Consider the following 20383-nt stretch of genomic DNA (forward strand, 5'->3'; position numbering starts at 1 on the left):
CTTACCTTCCTTTGGATCTCCTCAGCACTTCATGAAGCCTCTGCAGCGATTCCTTAAGCCTCAAGACATGGAGACCATCTTTGTCAACATTGAGGTGAGCTAGCAGGTTCCAGGAGGTCTTTGTCTTTTCCAAGGGGATTTGTGACTGTCACTTGCCCTGGGACATGTGTATGACCTCCTCCTCTGCTGTTCTGTCCTGTCTGTGTCTGTGTCCGTGTCCGTGTCCGTGTCCGTGCCCGTGCCCGTGCCCGTGCCCGTGCCCGTGTCCGTGTCCGTGTCCGTGTCCGTGTCCATGTCTGTGCCCAGGCTACAGCCCCAGCCACATCTCTTTTGTTCCTTTTTCCCTCGGGGTAGGAGCTGTTCTCTGTGCATACCCACTTCTTAAAGGAACTGAAGGATGCCCTGGCTGGCCCGGGAGCAACAACACTGTATCAGGTCTTCATCAAGTACAAGGAGAGGTGAGACATGCCTGACTGAGTGGGACACTGAGAGGCATTAGAGACTACTGGGCAGGGTTCTTCATTGGATGAGAGTCAGAGGCTGAATAAATCCAGGACTTGGGGAATTCTAGGGGGGCTCCACTCTGACCATGCCCCTAGCCCCTTACTGGGGGATTCTAGGCAGGGCCTCCACCCCTGACCATGCCTCCAGCCCCTTACTGGGGGATTCTAGGTGGGCCTCCACCCCTGACAACACTCAGCCACGCCCTCAGAGCTGGCTTTCCCAGCTCTCGTTTGATTTTTACTTCTGTGTGCCTCACTGGGAAGCTACTGTTTTCTCGTCTATGAACGGGCATGTTCAGGTACACAGTGAGGACTGAATAAACCATTGTATAAGGTACTTAGCAAAGGGCTGGCACACAGCTGATGCTCAATAATTGTTTGTGAAGTCAACAACCGTTGGTCACAGGCTGTATTCTGCACTCTACCATTAACAATTATGTTAGACCTCTGGGAGGTATTGTTGCCAGGCCTGTGTTACAGATGGGGAGATGGTGGCTGGGGTTATGCGTTTGGCTGAATGAGGCCAGAATGGGTGCTTAGATATCCCTGACTTCACAATCACCCTTCCATGGTGTCCCACCCTGGCCCACAGGTTCCTGGTTTATGGCCGTTATTGCAGTCAGGTGGAGTCAGCCAGCAAGCACTTGGATCAAGTGGCCACAGCACGGGAGGATGTGCAGATGAAGCTGGAGGTGGGGCTATGCCACCCTCGTGGGACCCTCCCTCTGCTTTATGCGTCCTGGGGAGCACAGGGAAGATGGAGTTGGGTTCATTTTGCCGTTTACAATCTTTTGTGTGTGGGGTATGTGCAAGCATGTATGTGTACATCCATGGTCCATGCATGTATATGTGCCCACATACATGTGAGTGTGTGTGCACGTGCAGCCAAAAATCTATACTGTGTGTCTTCCTCTATCTACCACATTCCACCTTTCTTCTTCTTTTTTTTTTTTTTTTTTTTAAATTTTTTTTTAAGATTTATTTATTTATTCTATGTAAGTACACTGTAGCTGTCTTCAGACACTCCAGAAGAGGGCGCTAGATCTCGTTACGGATGGTTGTGAGCCACCATGTGGTTGCTGGGATTTGAACTCTGGACCTTTGGAAGAGCAGTCGGGTGCTCTTACCTGCTGAGCCATCTCACCAGCCCCCTCCACCTTTCTTTTTAATTTAAATTTAATTTTATTTTATTTTCGTAGGAGTTTTGTCTGTGTGTGTATATATCTGTACACTGCTTTTGAGCAGTGCCTGTGGATGCCAGAACAGGGCATCAGGTCTCTTTGAACTGAAGTTAAGGATGGTTGTGAACCACCTTGTGGGTGCTGGGGATCGAACTCAGGTCCTCTGCAAAAGCAGCTGGTGCCCTTAACTACAGAGCCACCTCTTCATTCCCTCTTTTACTTCTATCTATCTATCTATCTATCTATCTATCTATCTATCTATCTACTATCTATCATCTATTTGCTTTCTCTGTGTGCACATGCCACAGTGTGTCTGTGAGGGTACCAGGGACTGGACTCAGTTGTCAGGTTTGGCCTCTTTACCTGCTGAGCCCGGTCATCAGCTCCTCCACCGTGTTTGTTAGACAGGGTCTCTCCCTGGGACTGGAGGCTTGCTCATTTGATTAGGCTGGCCAGCCAGTGACCATGTGACCATCAGGGGTCAACCTGCCTTTGCCTCCTGAGTGCTGAGCTTGCAACTGCCTGCTTGCACCAACATGCGTGGTGGTTTTTATTTGTTTTGTTTTGTTTTGTTTTGGCTGTGGGTTGTGGGGATGGAATTCAGTTCCTCATGCTGGTATGGTAAGCACCTCACAAACTGAGTCCTTGTACTTAGTCAAATCCATTTGCCCCTCCTCCCCTGCCTCCTGTCCTCCTCCTGCCCTGTGCCATATGTGTTTCCCATGATGCTCCTATTTTCCACCCTGCCAGGAATGTTCTCAAAGAGCTAACAATGGCCGATTCACCCTACGGGATCTGCTGATGGTACCTATGCAGCGGGTGCTGAAGTACCACCTCCTTCTCCAGGTGCCAGCACACGGCTGGGTCCCCTTGGGTGTGGCTGGGTGACACCCTAGTCTCCATTTTGTTGCTGCAGTAAAAACATACAGGCAAAAGCAACTATAAGGGAGAAAGTGCGTGCCTGGGAAGTCAAGGCAGGAAAGAAGCAGCTAGTCACACCCTTAAAGGGCAGAGCCAACTGAACACACGCTTGCTCAGTCTTGCTTGGCTAAATCTCCACTTACACAGGTCCAGGATCCAAACCTGGGGACTGATGCCACTCACAAGGAGTGGGTCTTCCCACCTCTACGAACGCAATTAAGACAGTCCCCCATAAACACACGTGCACACAGGCTAACTTGATCTCTAGAGTCCCTCACCGAGACTCTCTTTCCAGATGATTTTCGACTGTGTCAACATGACAATTAAAATGAATCATTACAGAATCTGGGCTGGGCCCAGAGGGTGGGGAAGGCTGGCTTTGAGAGGTTGGGTACATCAGCTATTGGGTTATGCCCAGTGTCTAGGAGGACCTAGTGGGTCAGCATCAGTTGGAAGTTCTGGGGGATGGGGATAGGCCCAGGTTAATTCTGACACCTTGGTGCTCACAGGAGCTAGTGAAACACACACAGGATGCTACAGAGAAGGAGAACCTGCGGTTGGCCCTGGACGCCATGAGGGTGAGTGAGCAGGTGCTGCTGGTTACCCATGCTGGCAGCAACCTCTCTGCCTCTACTAGCCGGCTGATTTTTTACCCTTGGTTGTGGAAGGGATTGGCCCAGGGGGGTAGGCAAGAAAGCTTGTTACTATTTCCCCACTCACAGGACCTGGCACAGTGCGTGAACGAGGTCAAGAGGGACAATGAAACCCTACGGCAGATCACAAACTTTCAGCTGTCCATTGAGAACCTGGTGAGGGGTGGAGCTGGGTGGGCCAAGGGTGTAGACCTATGGGCAGGGTGCCGGTCCTCTTCCAGGGGAATCTGTAGCTAGACACCATTCTGCCTACCGTGCAGGACCAGTCTCTGGCTAACTATGGCCGGCCCAAGATTGACGGTGAGCTCAAGATTACCTCAGTGGAGCGTCGCTCAAAGACAGACAGGTGGGTAGAGCCAATGGACAAGGGAGGAGGAGAGATTGTGGGCGGGGCCAGTGCTTAGGCAGAAGGTGGAGGAGAGTCAAATGAGTCTGGGGGAAGGCTTGGGCAGTAGGTTGGTCCTGATTTCTACATAGGCAGGTAGGTGGGCGGGTTCAATATAGATTTGAGGTGAATCTATGTGGGGGTATCATCTCTTAGTTTTGAGAGAGAGTGTGTGTGTGCTAGGCTGGTCTTGAACTCAAAAGAGATACACCTGCCTCTTCCTCCTGAGTGCTGGGATAAACGGGCGACTGACCCCATGCCCAGCTAAAGCCAAGTTTTTAGACAGGCAGGTAAACTTGGATCTGAGGTGCAGTCTAGCCAGGGGGCGTGGCTACAGCCTAGACAGAAAGGTGAGTGGAGCCAAGATATACCAGAAGGATTCTTGGTGGGGCTAGCTGCCGGAACGGACTTGTGGGCAGTCATCCTAGGCTTGGGGAGCAGCTTGATGGATGTGTGGTTGAGCAAAGTTGGACAGGATCAACTTGGATCAAGATAGGATGCACAGATGAACTTAGTAAGTTGGTTAAGGTTAGGATGCGAACCCACAGCAGAGCAGGCAGAGGCCCAGGAGATGGCAGGGGGACTGGAGGGGTTAGATTTGGGCCCCTGACTTGGAGGCTCGCAGGTATGCCTTCCTGCTGGACAAAGCACTGCTCATCTGTAAACGCCGCGGGGACTCTTACGACCTCAAAGCCTCGGTGAACTTGCACAGCTTCCAAGTTCGAGATGACTCCTCCGGGGAGCGAGACAACAAGAAGGTGGGACTCTGCCACCGGGTCTCGGGGGTTGCCTGCATGTGGAAGAGAGACACAGAGAGAGTGAGAGCAAGAGCGAGTTTAAGGACCTTGGGGTTGCCTGAATGTGGGGAGAGAGAGAGGGAGAGAGAGAGGGAGAGAGAGAGAGAGAGAGAGAGAGAGAGAGAGAGAGAGAGAGAGAGAGAGAGAGAATTTAAAGACTTGTCCTTCAATCTTCTCAATCTCATTGAAAAATTCTTGTGTGAGTTAGAGTTCAGAGGCAACCTCAGGGACCATCCATCTTTTAAAATTTTTATTATTTTATTATTATTATTATTATTATTATTATTATTATTATTATTATTATTGGAGACAGAGGCTCTCACTGAGCCTGGGGCTTGCCATTTAGGCTAGGTTGGCTGACCAGGGAGGCCCAGAGTCTCCCGTGTGTCTGCTTCCCCAGCTCTGGAATTATAAGCACATGACATCACTCTTGATATTTTTAATGTAGGTTCTGGGGTTTGAACTCAGGTCCTCATTGACTGTTGGACTTGCTGATGTGTGTTTGGATGGTCTAGACAGCCTTGTTTGAACACACCCATGTATGTGCCCTGGGCAAGAGTAGCTTATTACTCTGAGGGATGAAGGACAGGTGGGATGTGATCCTGCCTACTGCAGGGGATCCATTTGCGATGTTTTTCCACACACAGTGGAGCCATATGTTCCTTCTGATTGAGGATCAAGGCGCCCAGGGCTATGAGCTGTTCTTCAAGACTCGGGAGCTGAAGAAGAAGTGGATGGAACAGTTCGAAATGGCCATGTGAGCCTCCTTTTCCTGTTATTTGGTTCGATTCTCACTTCACAAAAACATCAGCAACAATAAACTCAAAACAAAACAAAACAAGAAAACCCTAAAAGATAAAAATAAAACACCTAAAGCAAACAAAAACAGCAACAAACTAAAAACAAAAAGACAACAACAATAACAACAACAACAACGACGACAACAACAACAAACATACAACAAAACAAAACGAACCCCAAAAAAGCCCCAAACCAAAAATACAAACCCAAAAACTCGAAACCAAAAAACCCAAACCAAACACCTCCCCACCCCCCCAAAAAAATCCCCAAAATTAAAACCAAAGACTGTGTCCTCACGTTTCTTCCCACCTTTTTCTTCATTTCCTGCTCTTTCTTCTTCCCTTCTTCTGGCCTTCCTCCATGCACACCCCCCCCTTCTCTGTTTCTCTCTCTTTACCTCTCTCCTTCTACCCAATGTCCTCCTCCTCCTCCTCTTCTGTCTTCTCCTCCACTGCCCTTCATTCTGTTGATGTGAAAATTACATAACTAACTCCAAACATCTCACAGCTACAATTCCATGGCATTTAATGCATCTGAAACGTGTAATTAAAACCCTCTCATCTTAGCTCAAAACCCTCTCATCACCCTCAAAGGAGACCCTGCACCCATTAAACAACCACTTTCCATCCCTCTCCTAGCTTTCGGCACCTGCCCAGCTGTTTCCCCTCTCCGCTGATACTCACAACACCTTGTCTCACAATAGTTCCCTGAAGCTGGATACAACTCCAGCATCTATGGACAGATGCCCAGATACCTTGATACTTTACTCTGTAGACAGCTGTGCATCCATGTTCAGGATGAAGGACTGCTTCTCTCATTTCAAATTCTCTCCCCAGCTCCAACATTTACCCAGAGAATGCTACAGCCAATGGGCATGATTTTCAGATGTTCTCCTTTGAGGAGACCACTTCCTGCAAGGCCTGCCAGATGTTACTCAGGTGCGTATCTGGGCGATCTTGAGCCTCGAGCTTGCTTGGCCTTTCCTCTCTGCTTGAGAGGAGGGAGGCCCTACTGTGACTCATTACCCCTCTTCTATACCTCTCCCTTCTCCTCTTCCTCTGCTTCCCTTCTTCCTCTCCTCTTCCGGCCTCTTTCTCCTCTTTCTCCTTTTAGATAGTGTCTCCCTCAGAAGCCCAGGCTAAGCTTGGATGCAGTATTTGCTTCATCCTTTCCATGATGGAATTACAGATGTACATCACAAAATTTGGCCTTGGCTTTCTTTCAAAGGACATACTGGTGGTTAGGGTGCCAGTAACTCTCCATGTCTCTCCTTTATCTCTCCTGCATTGCAGAGGCACATTCTACCAGGGATATCGCTGTTACAGGTGCCGGGCACCTGCACACAAGGAGTGTCTGGGGAGAGTGCCTCCCTGTGGTCGCCATGGGCAAGGTATTTCTAGGATAATGTAGGGAAGTGGGCTAGCTTCTCTGTAGGGGAGTTCCCTTCTGAATGAACTTTTCCCTTCCATAGATTTCGCAGGAACCATGAAGAAGGTAAGATCCGATTTCATTCTGTACCTGGGAAATCACAGAGGCTCATGAGAGAGGAACCAGAAGACACCAGGAATGAGCACCGTCATCCCTGGCTGGACAGGGACAGTGAAGGGCTAAGGAATCTCCTGCCTGGGAATAGCGTGACTATGTTTATGCCTACTTTCTTCATCCCTCCCTCCAGGACAAGCTCCATCGAAGGGCCCAGGACAAGAAAAGGAATGAATTGGGTGAGTGTGCAGAGTGCTGTGAGGGAGGCAACTGCAAGAAACTCCAGGAGGGGGAGGAGGCTCCACCCCCTAACCACACCCCCAACCTCTCATTGGGGGATTCTAGACAGCGGCTCCACCCCTGGCCACACCCCTAGCTCCTCACTGGGGAATTCTAGGCAGGGGTTTTACCTCTAGGCAACGGTGTATTTTCATTTTCCTCAGTGTTTACACTACAATGGTATTGCTGGGAACCAGGGTAGATACCCTTATCTTCAGTAGATGCTGTCCAACTTGTGTTCTAGTTTCTCCTCACCATCATCACCACTTGGTATTATCTATCTTTTTCTGGTTGGGTTTAAAGACACAGCGTTGAGTGTTCTACCGACCATGTTGTTTCATCTCCTTCCACCTTCCAGGTCTGCCTAAGATGGAAGTGTTTCAGGAATACTATGGGATCCCTCCTCCACCTGGAGCCTTTGGGCCATTTTTACGGCTCAACCCTGGGGACATTGTGGAGCTCACTAAGGCAGAGGCTGAGCACAACTGGTGGGAGGTATGGACACTGGCTGTAGGAGCCAGAGGCAAGGCATGCGTGTGGAGCTATGGATACAAATGACATGAAGGGGTCAGAGCACTACCTCATGAGGCTCTTGAGTTGCTTCCTGAGGAGTACGAGAGTAAATAAGGTCATGATTATGGGCTCAGGTCAAGGTCATGGGTGCAGGGAATCTGAGGGAGTGGGGTCATAGTCTCAAAAAGTTCTGGAGTTGGCCCCTGTGGGAAGGGTATGTGAGTAGAGATGTCTGGGGATGGTCACCTTCCTGGGAACCTGGTACTCCTTGGTAGCTCTATAGCTACCACAATGTCTTTTCTTCTATAGGTTAGATTTTATTTTACTTTTTTTGTGGTTCTGGGTATGAATCTCCGGGCTTCAAGGATGCTAAGCAGCTGTCTGTTGATAGCTTAGACTCTCACTGAGGGATTCTAGGCAGGAGCTCCATCCATGAGCCACGCCTCCAATCTCTCAGTGGGGCATTCTAATCAGGGGCTCCACCCATAAACATGCCCAGAGCCCCTCTCTGAGGGATTCTAGGTTGGGGCTCTACCTTTGAAACAGTCCCAGGTTCCTCATGTTGAATGAGAGATGAATGAATAATTCTATCCAAGTATCCATTGAAAGAAATGGCTACACACATGCAAGTGAGCAGGTTCTCTCTCTCTCTCTCTCTCTCTCTCTCTCTCTCTCTCTCTCTCTCACACACACACACACACACACACACACACACACACACACACAAGGATACCCATATATTCTGATTATGTTTTGTCTCCTGCCTTTTTAGGGAAGGAATACTGCTACAAATGAAGTCGGCTGGTTTCCCTGTAACAGAGTGCATCCCTATGTCCACGTGAGTGCCTCAATTCTGGATTGTATGAGGGTCAAGGGTTCAGATAGAGCCCTAGTAGACTGGGCCAATCAGGGAGGTGAGAATGAGTTGTGGATCATTCATGTATCTTAGCCCCTCCCCATCCTGTTTATCATGGCAGGTCAGGTCTTGCCAAACGAAGACCTTATCTGCTTCTCTGCGCCACCTTTAGTCAGCATGTGACTGCTGATGTAGAAACCTCTTGCTTTTTCTGTGAAACAACTTGCATTTTCCCTGGGGTGTTGTGTGGGACGGAGCAGATGCTCAGAAGCTGGGCCAGTCCCTAGCTTCTTTCTCAAACACTAAGCTGAATCGTGTGAAGGCATCATGGCCTCCTTCTTCCTCACCACGCTCCTCCTGATGGATAGATCTGTTGTTTCCTCCCAGTGGTTCCCTGTTCATAATTTCATAATTCTCTCTCTCTCTCCCTTTGATAAAAACAAGTTGGAGAATTTCTTACATACATAAAATACATTTTGGATCATATTTATTCACCATTCACCCCTTAGTTCCTCTCAGATCCAGTTTCACCCCTACAGACTTTGTGTTCTTTTTATTTTTTCTTTTAAAAAATGATCCAGAGTCTAAGTTGTGCTGTCATACACTCATGGGTACGAGGCCATTGGCTGGAGCTAGGTTCATCTACCACGGCCGCACCCACTGATTTCAGCGTTATTAACTTACCTTTATATTCTTTTCCATTACTCTCTGCTTGCTTATTTATTTTGTTTGTGTTGAGTGTGCATTCCAGGGCCTGCATGTGTGGAGGCCAGAGGACAACTTGTGGGAGCTAGGTTTCCCCTTCTCACTGGGTATTAGACTCGTGAGCTCAGAGGTGGTGGTGAGAACCTCTACCCACCAACCCTCTTGCTGGCCCTAAATTAACTTTTACTTAATATTGAAACAATGGGCTTCATGATGACAGTTTTATATGTTTCTATCATTGTTCTGTGTTCACATTGTTAACTCCCCCAACTGTCCTCTCTCCCCCTCTTCCTGCTGTTCCCTATCCTCTTCCCAAACAGTTCCCCTTTATTTTCAGGTTACATTTATAGGCCCTCGCTCTGAATTTAAGTATCTCTAGTGTCAAATTTCATTGTGAGTTTCAAACTCCGCCATTCCTTCCAGATTGGGTAGTATCGATTGGTTATCTCAAGGTCTAGGCTGTGGTCAGGGGTGTGGCTATGCCCTGCTTAGAATCCCCCAATGAGAGTCTGGGGTTGTGATTAGGGGTGGAGCCCTGTCTAGGATCTGTCAGTGAGGAGCTGAGGCATAGCTAGGGGGTAGGGTGCTTGCTTTTATGTACTAGGTCCCCAATCTCATCCCCATCATTGCCAACAAATTCTAAATGATGACAAAAATACATCATTCAGGCTTGACAATGCAGTAGAGAGGTGCACTCCTTGCCTAGAAAGCAGTCCCCTTTCTGTTTCCATAGCCATTCATGTGTCCATGGGCCAACTGCCTACCTAGTGTCCCTGCAAGCAATGATTTGTATCATTTGCACAAGTCAGGAAATCTTTTTAAATATAGTTTTAAGTAGTGAGTACTCATCACACCCAGCTGTGGACTTCAGAAGGCTGTTGTCATACATGTGTGTGATGTCCCTTGACTGTGTTCACTGCTCCCTGCCTTCTTCCTCCCTCCTCCTTCCTCCTCCTCAGCTGTGCTCCCACTCTTCCCTCCAGGCCTTCTTGCTCCTACTCCCACATTGTCTATACATCTGCATTGTGTAGACTTGAGTCCTTTGTTGACATAAACAAACACCATCCTCAGTGTTCTAGCTTCATTTCTGTTGCTGGGATAAAATACCCAGACAGAAAGCAACTTGGGGGAGAAAAGAGTCTTATGGTTATAGCCCATCATTGTAGGGAAATCAAGGCAGGAATTTCAGATGGCTGCTCATGTTACACTGACAGTCAAGAGCAGAGAGAAATGACACCTGCACTGTCACCTGCTCACTTGCTTGTGCTCAGCTCAGTTTACCCTCTTAAAAAGTTCAGGACCTCCTGCCTAGGGAATGATCCCCACAGACACACCCACTGGGCGCCCGATCTACTCAGTCCTCACTCTCTTCAAAGGTGATTTTGGTTTGGGTCATGTTGGAAAGCTAGTCATCATACATGACTTGAGGTTAATATATATAACTATATATAATATGATGTAAACACACAGGGAAACAGGGTTCTAGAGTTGTTTCTCCCATGAATAGCACATACTTGGAATGTGGAACCAATTCAGCAAATGTTAGTGGAGTGGATGTGTGTGGGTGTCCCTGAAGTCTTCAAGGCAAGGACATCATCTCTGAGTTTGGGTTTTTGTCTGTGTTCCCAGGGCCCTCCTCAGGACCTGTCTGTGCATCTCTGGTGAGTATAATCATGTTTCCTTTCTTTAAAATGGGTGTCTGTTGAGGTGTGGGTGGGTTAAGGGAGAGCTCAGGCTAAACATGGAGGCTTTCAGAGTGATCAGTAGTTTATGATTTGGATCCTAAGCACTTCTGGGTTTATCCTGGGCTAAGAGCTGCTGGGGAAGGACAGGGGAAAGAAAGGTTCCTGATTCTAGGCAATTATGAAGGTCACAGTGACAATCATGATGGTGGTGGTTGTGTTGGTGATGATGGTGGTGATGGTGATGCTGTTGTTGTTGGTGATGATGATAGTATTGCTGATAATGATCGTGGTAATGGTTGTGATGGTAACAGTGATGGACAATGGTGTGATGGTGGTGATGATGTTATGGTGGTGGTAATGGTAGTAAATGTGGTGATGTTGGTGATGTTGGTGTTGGCTATAGTGGTGATGGTGTTAACTGTAGAGAGGAAAGTATGATTGTGATGAATATGATGGTGGTGAGAGTGATAGCAACAGTAGTAGTGGTGGTGTTGAGGGCAGTGTGGTGATGGTGATGATGGTGATGATGGTGATGCTGTTGAAGGTGATGGTGATGCTGTTCATATACAAAATATGTATATACATATCATCATAACAAAGTCTACATGTACTCATACATATAAATATGGACACTTCAGCACGTATTGTGTAAGGAGAGAGACATGACTGGTGAACAACTCAGTGGATAAAAGCACTTGTTGCTAAGTCCAAGGACCCGAGTTCAAGGAATAAAACAAGTCTTTATTTCTCTGGTGGGAGGAGAGAACTGACTGCCAGTCTCCACTGTAGTATGAAATGTTTTGTGTGGCAGTTGGCTCTTCTGGGAACAGGAGAGGATAATAAAAGCCAGCAGAGGCTGAGCCAGTGGAGGAACAGTGAGAAAGGAGTAGGAGAAGTCGGGTCCAGGAGACAGAGAAGAAGAAAGAAGATTGAGCAGGGCTGGGAAAAGATTAGAAGAGAGATTTGGAAGAGTGAAAGTAGAAGACGGTTGAAAGTGAATTGGGCTTGCAGACTGAGAGAGCAGCTGGTGACAGCTGAGCCAAGAGAAGCCCAGCCGAACCAGAGAAGATGCTGTTAGGAGATGATAAAAGAAGAACCCACAAACAAAGTAGCTATATAAGTTTATCCAGACAAAAATTATAAAACAAAAGGAACATTTTTACAGTTTACTTCTTTTCACTTTTTACAAAAAACCACACTCTACATCTAAGTCAGCAATAATAAAGAAATTTAAAGGAGACATAAATGTATCACATCACAATATATTATATTACAATCATATCTACACTTGTATTCACTATGTTTTGGTGCACTCAGAATGGAGTGCCGTCATCGTCTATAGTTCCAGAACATTACACCCATCCCCCAGTCTTATTCCTCTAAGCAGGATTCTCCTGACCAGTCTCAGCACCCATGAACCTGCTCTCTCTCTCTCTCTCTCTCTCTCTCTCTCTCTCTCTCTCTCTCTCTCTCTCTCTCTTTCTCTCTCTCTCTCTTTCTCTCTCTCTCTCTCTCTCCTCTCTCCTGCTGTGGACATTTCTCACATGGAGTCGCACACTGTGTGGCCTTTGGTGTCTGGTTTTTACACTGGCCTTGGCATTCTTAAAGCCTCACTGTGTGAGCATGGTGTCCTTGAGGACCCACTGTGTGAGCATGGTATCCTTGAGGACCCACTGTGTGAGCATGGTGTTCCTGTAGCCTCGCTGTGGCTGTGCGTAGGCCTCATTCCTTTTTTTAGTTGGCTTTTAATTGTTCTGTTTTTTTTAAACATTGCATTAAAATACTACTGATTTATTTCAGACCTTCCCTTAAATGTTTTTATACTTTGTATGTGTGCATGCATGTGTGTGTGCCTGTGTATATGCATGTGTGTACCTGTGTATGTGCACATGTGTGTGTATGTTCATGTGTGCGTGTGTGCGTGCGTGTGTGTGTGTGTGTGTGTGTGTGTGTGTGTGTGTGTGTGTGTAGGACAGAGAAAAACTTGCAGGAGCTGGTTCTCTTTCTATCTAGTGGTTCCCAGGGATTGAACTCAAGTCCTCAGGCTTGGCAGCAAGCTCCTTTATCTGCTGAGCCCTCCTGCTAGCCCTGCCCTTAATCTTTGTATTTGAGGCTGACACCTCACTCTACCCTGGTGCTCACAGAGATTAGTTTCTAAAGTGAGCTCAGAAGATGGTCATCAAAGCAAATGACCAAATTCCAGGGGTCCCCAGAAGCCTGAACTTCAACCCAACCCTGTACCCCTTGTCATGACTGACTCAGGTGTGTCCTGGCAGGTATGCGGGCCCTATGGAACGAGCAGGCGCTGAGGGCATCCTCACCAACCGTTCTGATGGGACCTATCTGGTGCGGCAGAGGGTGAAAGATACAGCGGAGTTCGCCATCAGCATTAAGTAACTCCTCCTTCCATGACCACGCCCCTTTGACGTGGGTTCCTCCCTCCCTGACCACATCCCCTCAGACTTGGGGTCATCCCTCCATGATCTCAGCCGCTCTGATCTGGGCCCCTCCCTTCTTGATCATGCCTCCTTTAACCTGGGCCTCTCCCACTTTGACCACACCCTTTCTGACCTGAGCTTGCCAAGGCTGTCTTGTCATTTACCAAAGTGTACACTCGTCTGCAAGCGCCTTTTATTGACCTACCGTTTTTTTCTCCCGACTTTCACTTTCCTCCACTCCTCTTCCCTCCCTTACTTTGTGCCCCCTTCCTTCTCCCTCCCATTGTACCTTTTCTTTCTATTCTTATTTGAGGCCGACACTTTTAGCTCTAATGTTGTGCTTTAGAAGTTGCAGTATTTGTCTTCCTGCACCTGACTTATTTCACGTGACGTAATATCCTCCAGTTCGTCTACATTGTAGATGACAGGTTGCTATCTATCCTTTTAGTGGCTGAATTATGTTTCACTGCATGTGTCTATCGTAGTTTCTTCATCCATGGACACCTTAGTTGATTTTGTGTTCTGGCTGTTGTTGATAGTTCTGCAAAACAAACACAGGTTTGTTGGTATCATGTGGATACGCTGGCTAAATATCCTTGGGAAATAAAATCTAGCTGCCCCAGGACAGATCTCCTGGTCTCCACATGGTACTAACTTCCATCCCTACCGTTGAACTGTGACTTTACTTGTGTTAATTTTTGTTATTTGTGGACATGTATGTGGGCATTTACTGATGTGTCCACATGTGGAGGCTGCAGGCTGATTATAGGTATTTTCAAGAAGTCAAAAAATTCTATTTATTTATTTATTTATTTATTTATTTATTTATTTATTTATTTATTTATTATTTATGTGTGGGAAGGCATGTGTGTCAGAGCATGCATGTGGGGACAATGACAATTTGTTGGAGGTAGTTCTTTCTTTCCACAGTATAGGTATCAGGGCTTGAGCTCATGTTGTCAGGCTTGGTGGCAAGTGACATCTCAGCAGTCCCTCCCTACTTTGAGTTTTGAAGCATTATTTTTCACTGAGAAGAGGCGCTGCTGGCTGCCAGTGAGTTCTCAGGAACCCCCTGTCTCTGTGTCCCTGGGCTGGGGTTGTAAGTGTCACCTTGCTTGCCTTATATGGGTGCTGGGAATCAAACTCTAGTCCCCATGCTTGAAAGCAAGCTCGTACCGACTTAGCCATCTCCCCAGCCCCTAAAGACATCTTACCCCAGTTTTGGTTGAGGAGTAGAATTCTAGCTTAGCTTTTATCAAGAGTTTGCAACCTCACAGGGTCCTTTGTCCACCCAAACCTCTCCAGAATTTTGGTTGTGCTTTTTCTTGGCAACGACCATAATGACTGGGGTCAGATGGCACCTAAATGTAGTTTTGATTTGCATCTGCACAATAGCTTCAGAAAATGCCCCACGATAGGAACTGGGGAGTTGGCTGCTTGAGAAGTGCCCTCCATACCACATTCGGGCCTTTGTATGATTTCTTAGCAGCCTCTGAAAGCTGTGCTTGTGACCCCAACAACTGGAGAGAGAGATAGATAGATAGATAGATAGAGAGAGAGAGAGAGAGAGAGAGAGAGAGAGGCAGGAGGATCCTAGGGCCTCACTGGCAAGCCTCGAGAAATCCCTGAACTCTAGGACACTGGAGGGTGGAGACACTGTCCATGCTTGTGGAGTGACCACATGAAATGTGGGGCAAGTAGCCGCAGTTCAGGGACCCACTCCACCCGTGCACATGACTGGATGGTGCAGCCACCTTGCGTGCCACGCTCAGTGCTGCTATTGGAGTTAACTTGTGCTGGCTGGCTGCTCTACCCTTGTTCCCAACTTTATTTTTAGCTTTGGGGTTTTCCAATATTTTTGTGAGAGTTCACTGGTTTGAAAATGTTTCTTTCTGGTGTGCCTACGCACTGGGGTGGTACAGTGTGAAGGCTGGAGGACAGCTTGCAGACGCCAGTTCTCACTTTCCAACATGAGGGCCATGGGGGTTGAACTCAAGTTGTCAAGCTTTGTGGCAAGCATCTGGGTGACCCCTCAGCAGTTAAAAAACAAAAGCATTTCTAGGGATTTTGTGTTACCTAGCTTCCCCTTTGTCAGAAATGGCCATCTTCTCCCTATGCTGTCCTTTTTTAGTGTGTCATCTGCCATATTCAAGAGGTTGGGTGTCTCCTTCCATTTTGTTGTTCTGTAATCATCCACATTAACAGAGCCCCAGTGTTTTGAGTGCTTCCTATTCCCCCATCTTTCATGCTGTGTAGCAGACTTTTTCTCTCTATCCAAGGACACTGTCTTCTTTGCAGGCTCCTACTGGCTTCTTAACACACCCTTGAGGCAGGGGTTTTACGCATTGCAGCACTGTGTGATAAAGTCCCTAACAAAAACAACTTGGTGGAGAAAGAGGGTTTGTTCAGCTTGCTCTTGGAGAGACCTGTCCGCTCTAGTGGGGAAGGCACGGTGGCAGGAGCATGAGGCAGCTGGTCGAATCGCATCCACACTCAGGGAGCAGACTGTGTCTTAGGGTTTCTATTGCTGTGGAGAAAACACCATGGCCCAAAGCACCTTGGGGAGGGAAGAGTTTGTTTCAGCCTACACTTGGGCATATGCTCCATCACTGGGCTCAAGGCAGGAAACAAGGAGGTAAGAGCTGAAGTGGAGGCCGTGGAGGATCACTGCTTACTGGCTTGCTGCCCATGGCGCTTGCTCAGCTCGCTTACTTATAGAATGGTGGACCACCAGCCTAGGGATGGAACCACCCACAGTGGGCAGCGTTCTCCCATATCAATCACCAAGCAAGACAGTGCCCCACGGGCCAAGCTGATGGGAACATTTTTTTTTTTCAATTGTGGTTCCCTCTTTCCAAATGACTAGTTTGTGTCAAGTTGATGTAAAACTAGCCAGCGTAGAGATGAATGCTGGGTATTCGGCTTGCTTTCTCCTTTTTTTATTCAGTTCAGAATTTCAGTCCATGGGCAGGTTTGGGGGGGGGGGCTTCTCCTGTCAGTTAACTCAATGTAGAAACTCCCACATAGACATGCCCAGAAGTCTTCTATGGTGATTCTAGGCCCTGTCAGGCTGACCTTCAAGATAAGCCACAGGGAGAACAGGAAACTCTATATAAGACAATGAATGGAAGGTTTAGAGTAGCAGAGACCCCAGGAAGGGATGGGTCGGGCATTGTTCCAGACTCTGAACTGCAGGGCTTCCTTTGCTTGAAGGAGTCCAGCTTGATTCTTCTGTCCTGGGTGGATGGTCCTCAGACTTGGGACTCAACAGTCTGTTTATCTTTCTCCCTCACTCCAGGTATAACGTGGAGGTCAAGCATATTAAAATCATGACGTCAGAGGGGTTGTACCGGATCACAGAGAAGAAGGCTTTCCGGGGCCTTCTGGTAAGGGCTGCTATCGGCTAACCCTACCTAAGCTGCTCAGAGCCCGTGCAACAGTGTCTGTACCTGTGTCTCAGGGTCCTACTAAAGCCCTTCCCAGAGAGCCACTAATCATGAACTCATTCCCTTAAGGACCCGTGGTTAAAAACGGTTATGACAAATAGTGCTTATGGAGGAATCCTTATTGATGCCAAGCAGGCTGAGCTGTGGAGATGTCTTGTGGATAAGGCTCCAGAGGGCCTGAATTCGATCTCTAGAACCCATGTAAAAGCCAGGTGTGGCAGTGTATGTCTGTAACTCCAGCTCTGGGAGCTGGAGACAGACGGCTCTCCTGGGCTTGCCACTGAGTCAGGGTAGGTAACCAGGGAGTTCCAGGCTCAGTGGGAGTCCCTTCCTCAAGATACAGGTGGAACGTGATAGAGGAAGACACCCGAAGTCAACCTCTGGGCCTCACATACGTGCCCACACTCAAATCCATAGGTGTGCACACTCACTGTCTTAGTTAGGGTTTTACTGCTGTGAACAGACACCATAACCAAGGCAACTCTTATAAAGGACATTTAATTGGGGCTGGCTTACAGGTTCAGAGGTTCAGTCTATAATCATCAAGGTAGGAGCATGGCAGCATCCAAGCAGGCATGGTGCAGGCAGAACTGAGGGTCTACATCTTCATCTGAAGGCTGCTAGCAGAATTCTGGCATCCAAGCAGCTAGGATGAGAGTCCCATGCCCATAGAGACACACCTAGGCTACACCTCCAAATAGTGCTCCTCTCTGGGCAAAGCATGTCTTCCTGGACAAACCACCACACTCACTCTCTGATTGTTAGAGATAAGACTCAAGTCCCTCCCTTTGCCTGCCTGTTTCTCAGGCCTCCAGAGCACATATGCTTGCAGATCTCCAAACTGGCTCTGCATGATCTGTCTTGCTGAGAATTTATGAGTGTTTAGCTGGTGTCTGCTGTCCTGTTAATTCTTTCTATCCTTTCCTAGCCATTTAAAACAGATTGGTATGTATGTAAGTCATGTGAGCCTTTCCCATGATCAGTAGACCTGAGAAGAAACTGAGGTCACTGAATGAAAATTCATAACTTAAAAATTAGATTCTCCTCTTCCTCTTCCTTCTCCTCCTCTTTCTTCTTTTTCTTCTCCTCCTCTTTCCTTCTCCTCCTCCCACTCTCCTCCTCCTCCTCCTCCCCCCATCCTCCTCCTCCTCCTTCTCCTTCTCCCTTTGTGTGCACATACTCACTACAGTGAACCTGTGAAGGTCACAGACTCTGTGGAGGCAGGTCTCTCCTTCCATCTTACGTGGGTTCTGGGATGGAACCCATGTCTCCAGGTTTTTGAGGCAAGAATTTGACCCACTGAGCCATCTCACCAGCCCTGCCCCCAATTTTCTTTTTTGTAATGACATTTTTAGTCTGGATCTCTCCAGTAGAACTCTTGGTTGTTTTTTTGTTTTGTTTTTGTTTGTTTGTTTGTTTTTTTTTGAACACCCTTGAATTTGGACCCAACTAGTTACCTGTCATTAGCACAAGCTATTTGTGAAAGAAATATCCATAAATCAACGCATTGGGAAGCTGAAATCAAATACAAAGTCTTTTACAGAGGCCAGGTCGAAAACTCAGCTGTCACCCATGATAAGCTTGCCTGCTGTGGGACCTGAGCAGAGAACTTGACATCTCTGTCTTCATTTCTGTTTATAAAATGAGAGAGGACTGGCAAGCTGGCTCAAGGGGTAGTGGTGATTTCCACCAATCAAACCAAGTCAATGCCAGCAGCCAATAGCTGCTATTCTAAAGATGGAAGGAGAGACCTGCCTCCACAGAGTCTGTGACCTTCACAGGTTCACTGTAGTGAGTATTCACACACACACACCACCACCACCACCACCACCACCACCACCACCATCGTCATCATCATCGTCTAATTTTTAAGTTATAACTTTTCATTCAGTGACCTCAGTTTTTTCTCAGGTCTACTGATCATGGGGAAGACCCACATGGCTTCCATCCCTTGAACCTGCGTGGTGGATGGTGAGAATCAACTCCTACAAGTTGGCCTCTGACTGCCACATGCATTCCTTGACATCCATCTGTAATAAAAAATTATTAGTATATCCTGATGCGGAGTTCCTTCCCATCTTAAACCATTTATGTTCCTGGATGAAAGACATACAGCTTTTATATTTTTAGATATGCCTTAGGCATCATAATAGCTGGCCAGCTGCCTACGCTCCATGCCGCTAGAATCTACTTTTCCATCGATAACCCCAAATTATCACTCACTATTACCATGTTACATCTTGGTTTTTCTTAACCCAGTTGGGCAGCCCTCTGGGCCATGATCTCTTGGCCCTTAGCCCATGGCGGCTGCCTCCCCCTCCCCATTCATTCTTTTCCATGGCAGCTCTCCTTCTTCTGCTCCTTCCTCATGGTCTCTAGCCAGGAAACCACAACCCTGCCCGCCCACGTCTCTTCTCTCCAGCTATTAGCTGCTGACATCTTTATTTACCAATCAGATTTAACTGGGGGCAGGGTCTCTCATGCTACTGCAGACTCCAAATCTTGGAGGCCAGCACTTAGCATTACAATAAACAGTAAAAGACAAAATCTCAACATTCATTCTCCAAACAAATAAACCAACCAACAAGCAAACAGACAACAAATATAAAATGGGAGAATTGTGAACATCCGCATCACTTGGGGTTCCTAGGAGACCTTAGTGGCATGTTCTGTGCACACTGCTCTGAGCTTAGAGGTTATCAACTATAAAGACATGGACATTGATGGGAGGCCTTGAATCTGGCGATCCTATTTGGTAGGTCTGGTAAGAACTGGCCTTAGCCTGTGGTGCCTGTTGGCTACTTTGTTCACTGCTGTGAGAGAACAACTGACAAAGCAGCTTAAAGAGGGACAGGCTCTTCCAGATGATAGGCTGAGGACAGGAGCATGAGGAGGCTGGTCATGTGTTCATAGTCAGAGAGCAGGGAGAAACGGAGGCTGGTGCTCAGCTTGCTCTTCCTTTTCATTCAGCCTGGATGAATGGGATGGAGCCATCCACGCTCAGGGGGCTCTGCCCTTCTCAGTTAACTTAATGTAGACATGGCCACAGGCTAGTCTCTCAGGCAAGTCAACATTACCCATCACAGGGTCCCTTCCACAGGTGGTCCCTGCTGTTCCAGTAGAGGAAGGAGTTTCCCATCACAGGGGCTGTTTGGAATGCAGACGAGGGCTCGCGCTCTGCTGCACCGTGGGCTGGCCATTTGGGATCATGACGATTCTGTGGTTATTTTTCCCAGGAACTGGTAGAGTTTTATCAGCAGAATTCCCTCAAAGATTGCTTCAAGTCGTTGGACACCACCTTGCAGTTTCCTTATAAGGAACCTGAGAGGAGAGCCATCAGCAAGCCACCAGGTAGGAGGATGCTGCAGGCTGGAGGGCTGTACAGTGCCTTCTCTTGTGGGAGGAAGAGCCAGGGCTTCCAGGGCCAGCTGGCCTGCCTGTACCTTTTTTATTTTTTTAAATGATTCTTTATTGAATACTTATTTATGTGGCATTGTGTGGTGTTGGGGATGTCTCCTTTTATTTGCTAAAGATTTATTTACATGTGTGCTGTATGTGTACATCTGTGTGTGTTCCACACCAGTGCAGTATCTGCAGTGGCCAGAAAAGGGCACTATGTCCTTGGAGCTGGAGTTATAGGTGGTTGTGAGCTGTTCAGAGTGGGTACTGGGAACTGAACCCAGGCCTTCTGGAAGAGTGGCAAGCATTCCTTATTTTCCCCTTCCCTCCGTCCCTCCC

The 20383-nt window shown here is 47.6% G+C and overlaps 1 protein-coding gene across 4 annotated transcripts in view; it reads left to right on the top strand.

Moving 5' to 3' along the window:
* Vav1 (vav 1 oncogene) overlaps window positions 1-20383 on the top strand; it is a 50137-nt gene that overhangs the window by 19647 nt on the left and 10107 nt on the right. For 2 of the 4 annotated variants that reach the window (NM_011691.4, NM_001163815.1), the window contains 19 exons: window positions 26-94; window positions 355-458; window positions 1096-1195; window positions 2435-2530; window positions 3115-3183; window positions 3328-3414; window positions 3519-3604; window positions 4269-4401; window positions 5088-5197; window positions 6078-6179; window positions 6534-6631; window positions 6713-6735; window positions 6917-6962; window positions 7361-7497; window positions 8288-8353; window positions 10706-10737; window positions 13038-13154; window positions 16498-16585; window positions 19882-19996. In NM_011691.4, the coding sequence (NP_035821.3) occupies window positions 26-94; window positions 355-458; window positions 1096-1195; window positions 2435-2530; window positions 3115-3183; window positions 3328-3414; window positions 3519-3604; window positions 4269-4401; window positions 5088-5197; window positions 6078-6179; window positions 6534-6631; window positions 6713-6735; window positions 6917-6962; window positions 7361-7497; window positions 8288-8353; window positions 10706-10737; window positions 13038-13154; window positions 16498-16585; window positions 19882-19996 (1678 nt within the window). Of the gene's footprint in view, window positions 1-25; window positions 95-354; window positions 459-1095; window positions 1196-2434; window positions 2531-3114; window positions 3184-3327; window positions 3415-3518; window positions 3605-4268; window positions 4402-5087; window positions 5198-6077; window positions 6180-6533; window positions 6632-6712; window positions 6736-6916; window positions 6963-7360; window positions 7498-8287; window positions 8354-10705; window positions 10738-13037; window positions 13189-16497; window positions 16586-19881; window positions 19997-20383 lie in introns of all 4 variants that reach the window. The other 2 variants (XR_385313.3, NM_001163816.1) reach the window with 2 other exon arrangements.

Source organism: Mus musculus, chromosome 17, assembly GCF_000001635.26.
Source record: "Mus musculus strain C57BL/6J chromosome 17, GRCm38.p6 C57BL/6J".
Lineage (NCBI taxonomy): Eukaryota > Metazoa > Chordata > Mammalia > Rodentia > Muridae > Mus > Mus musculus.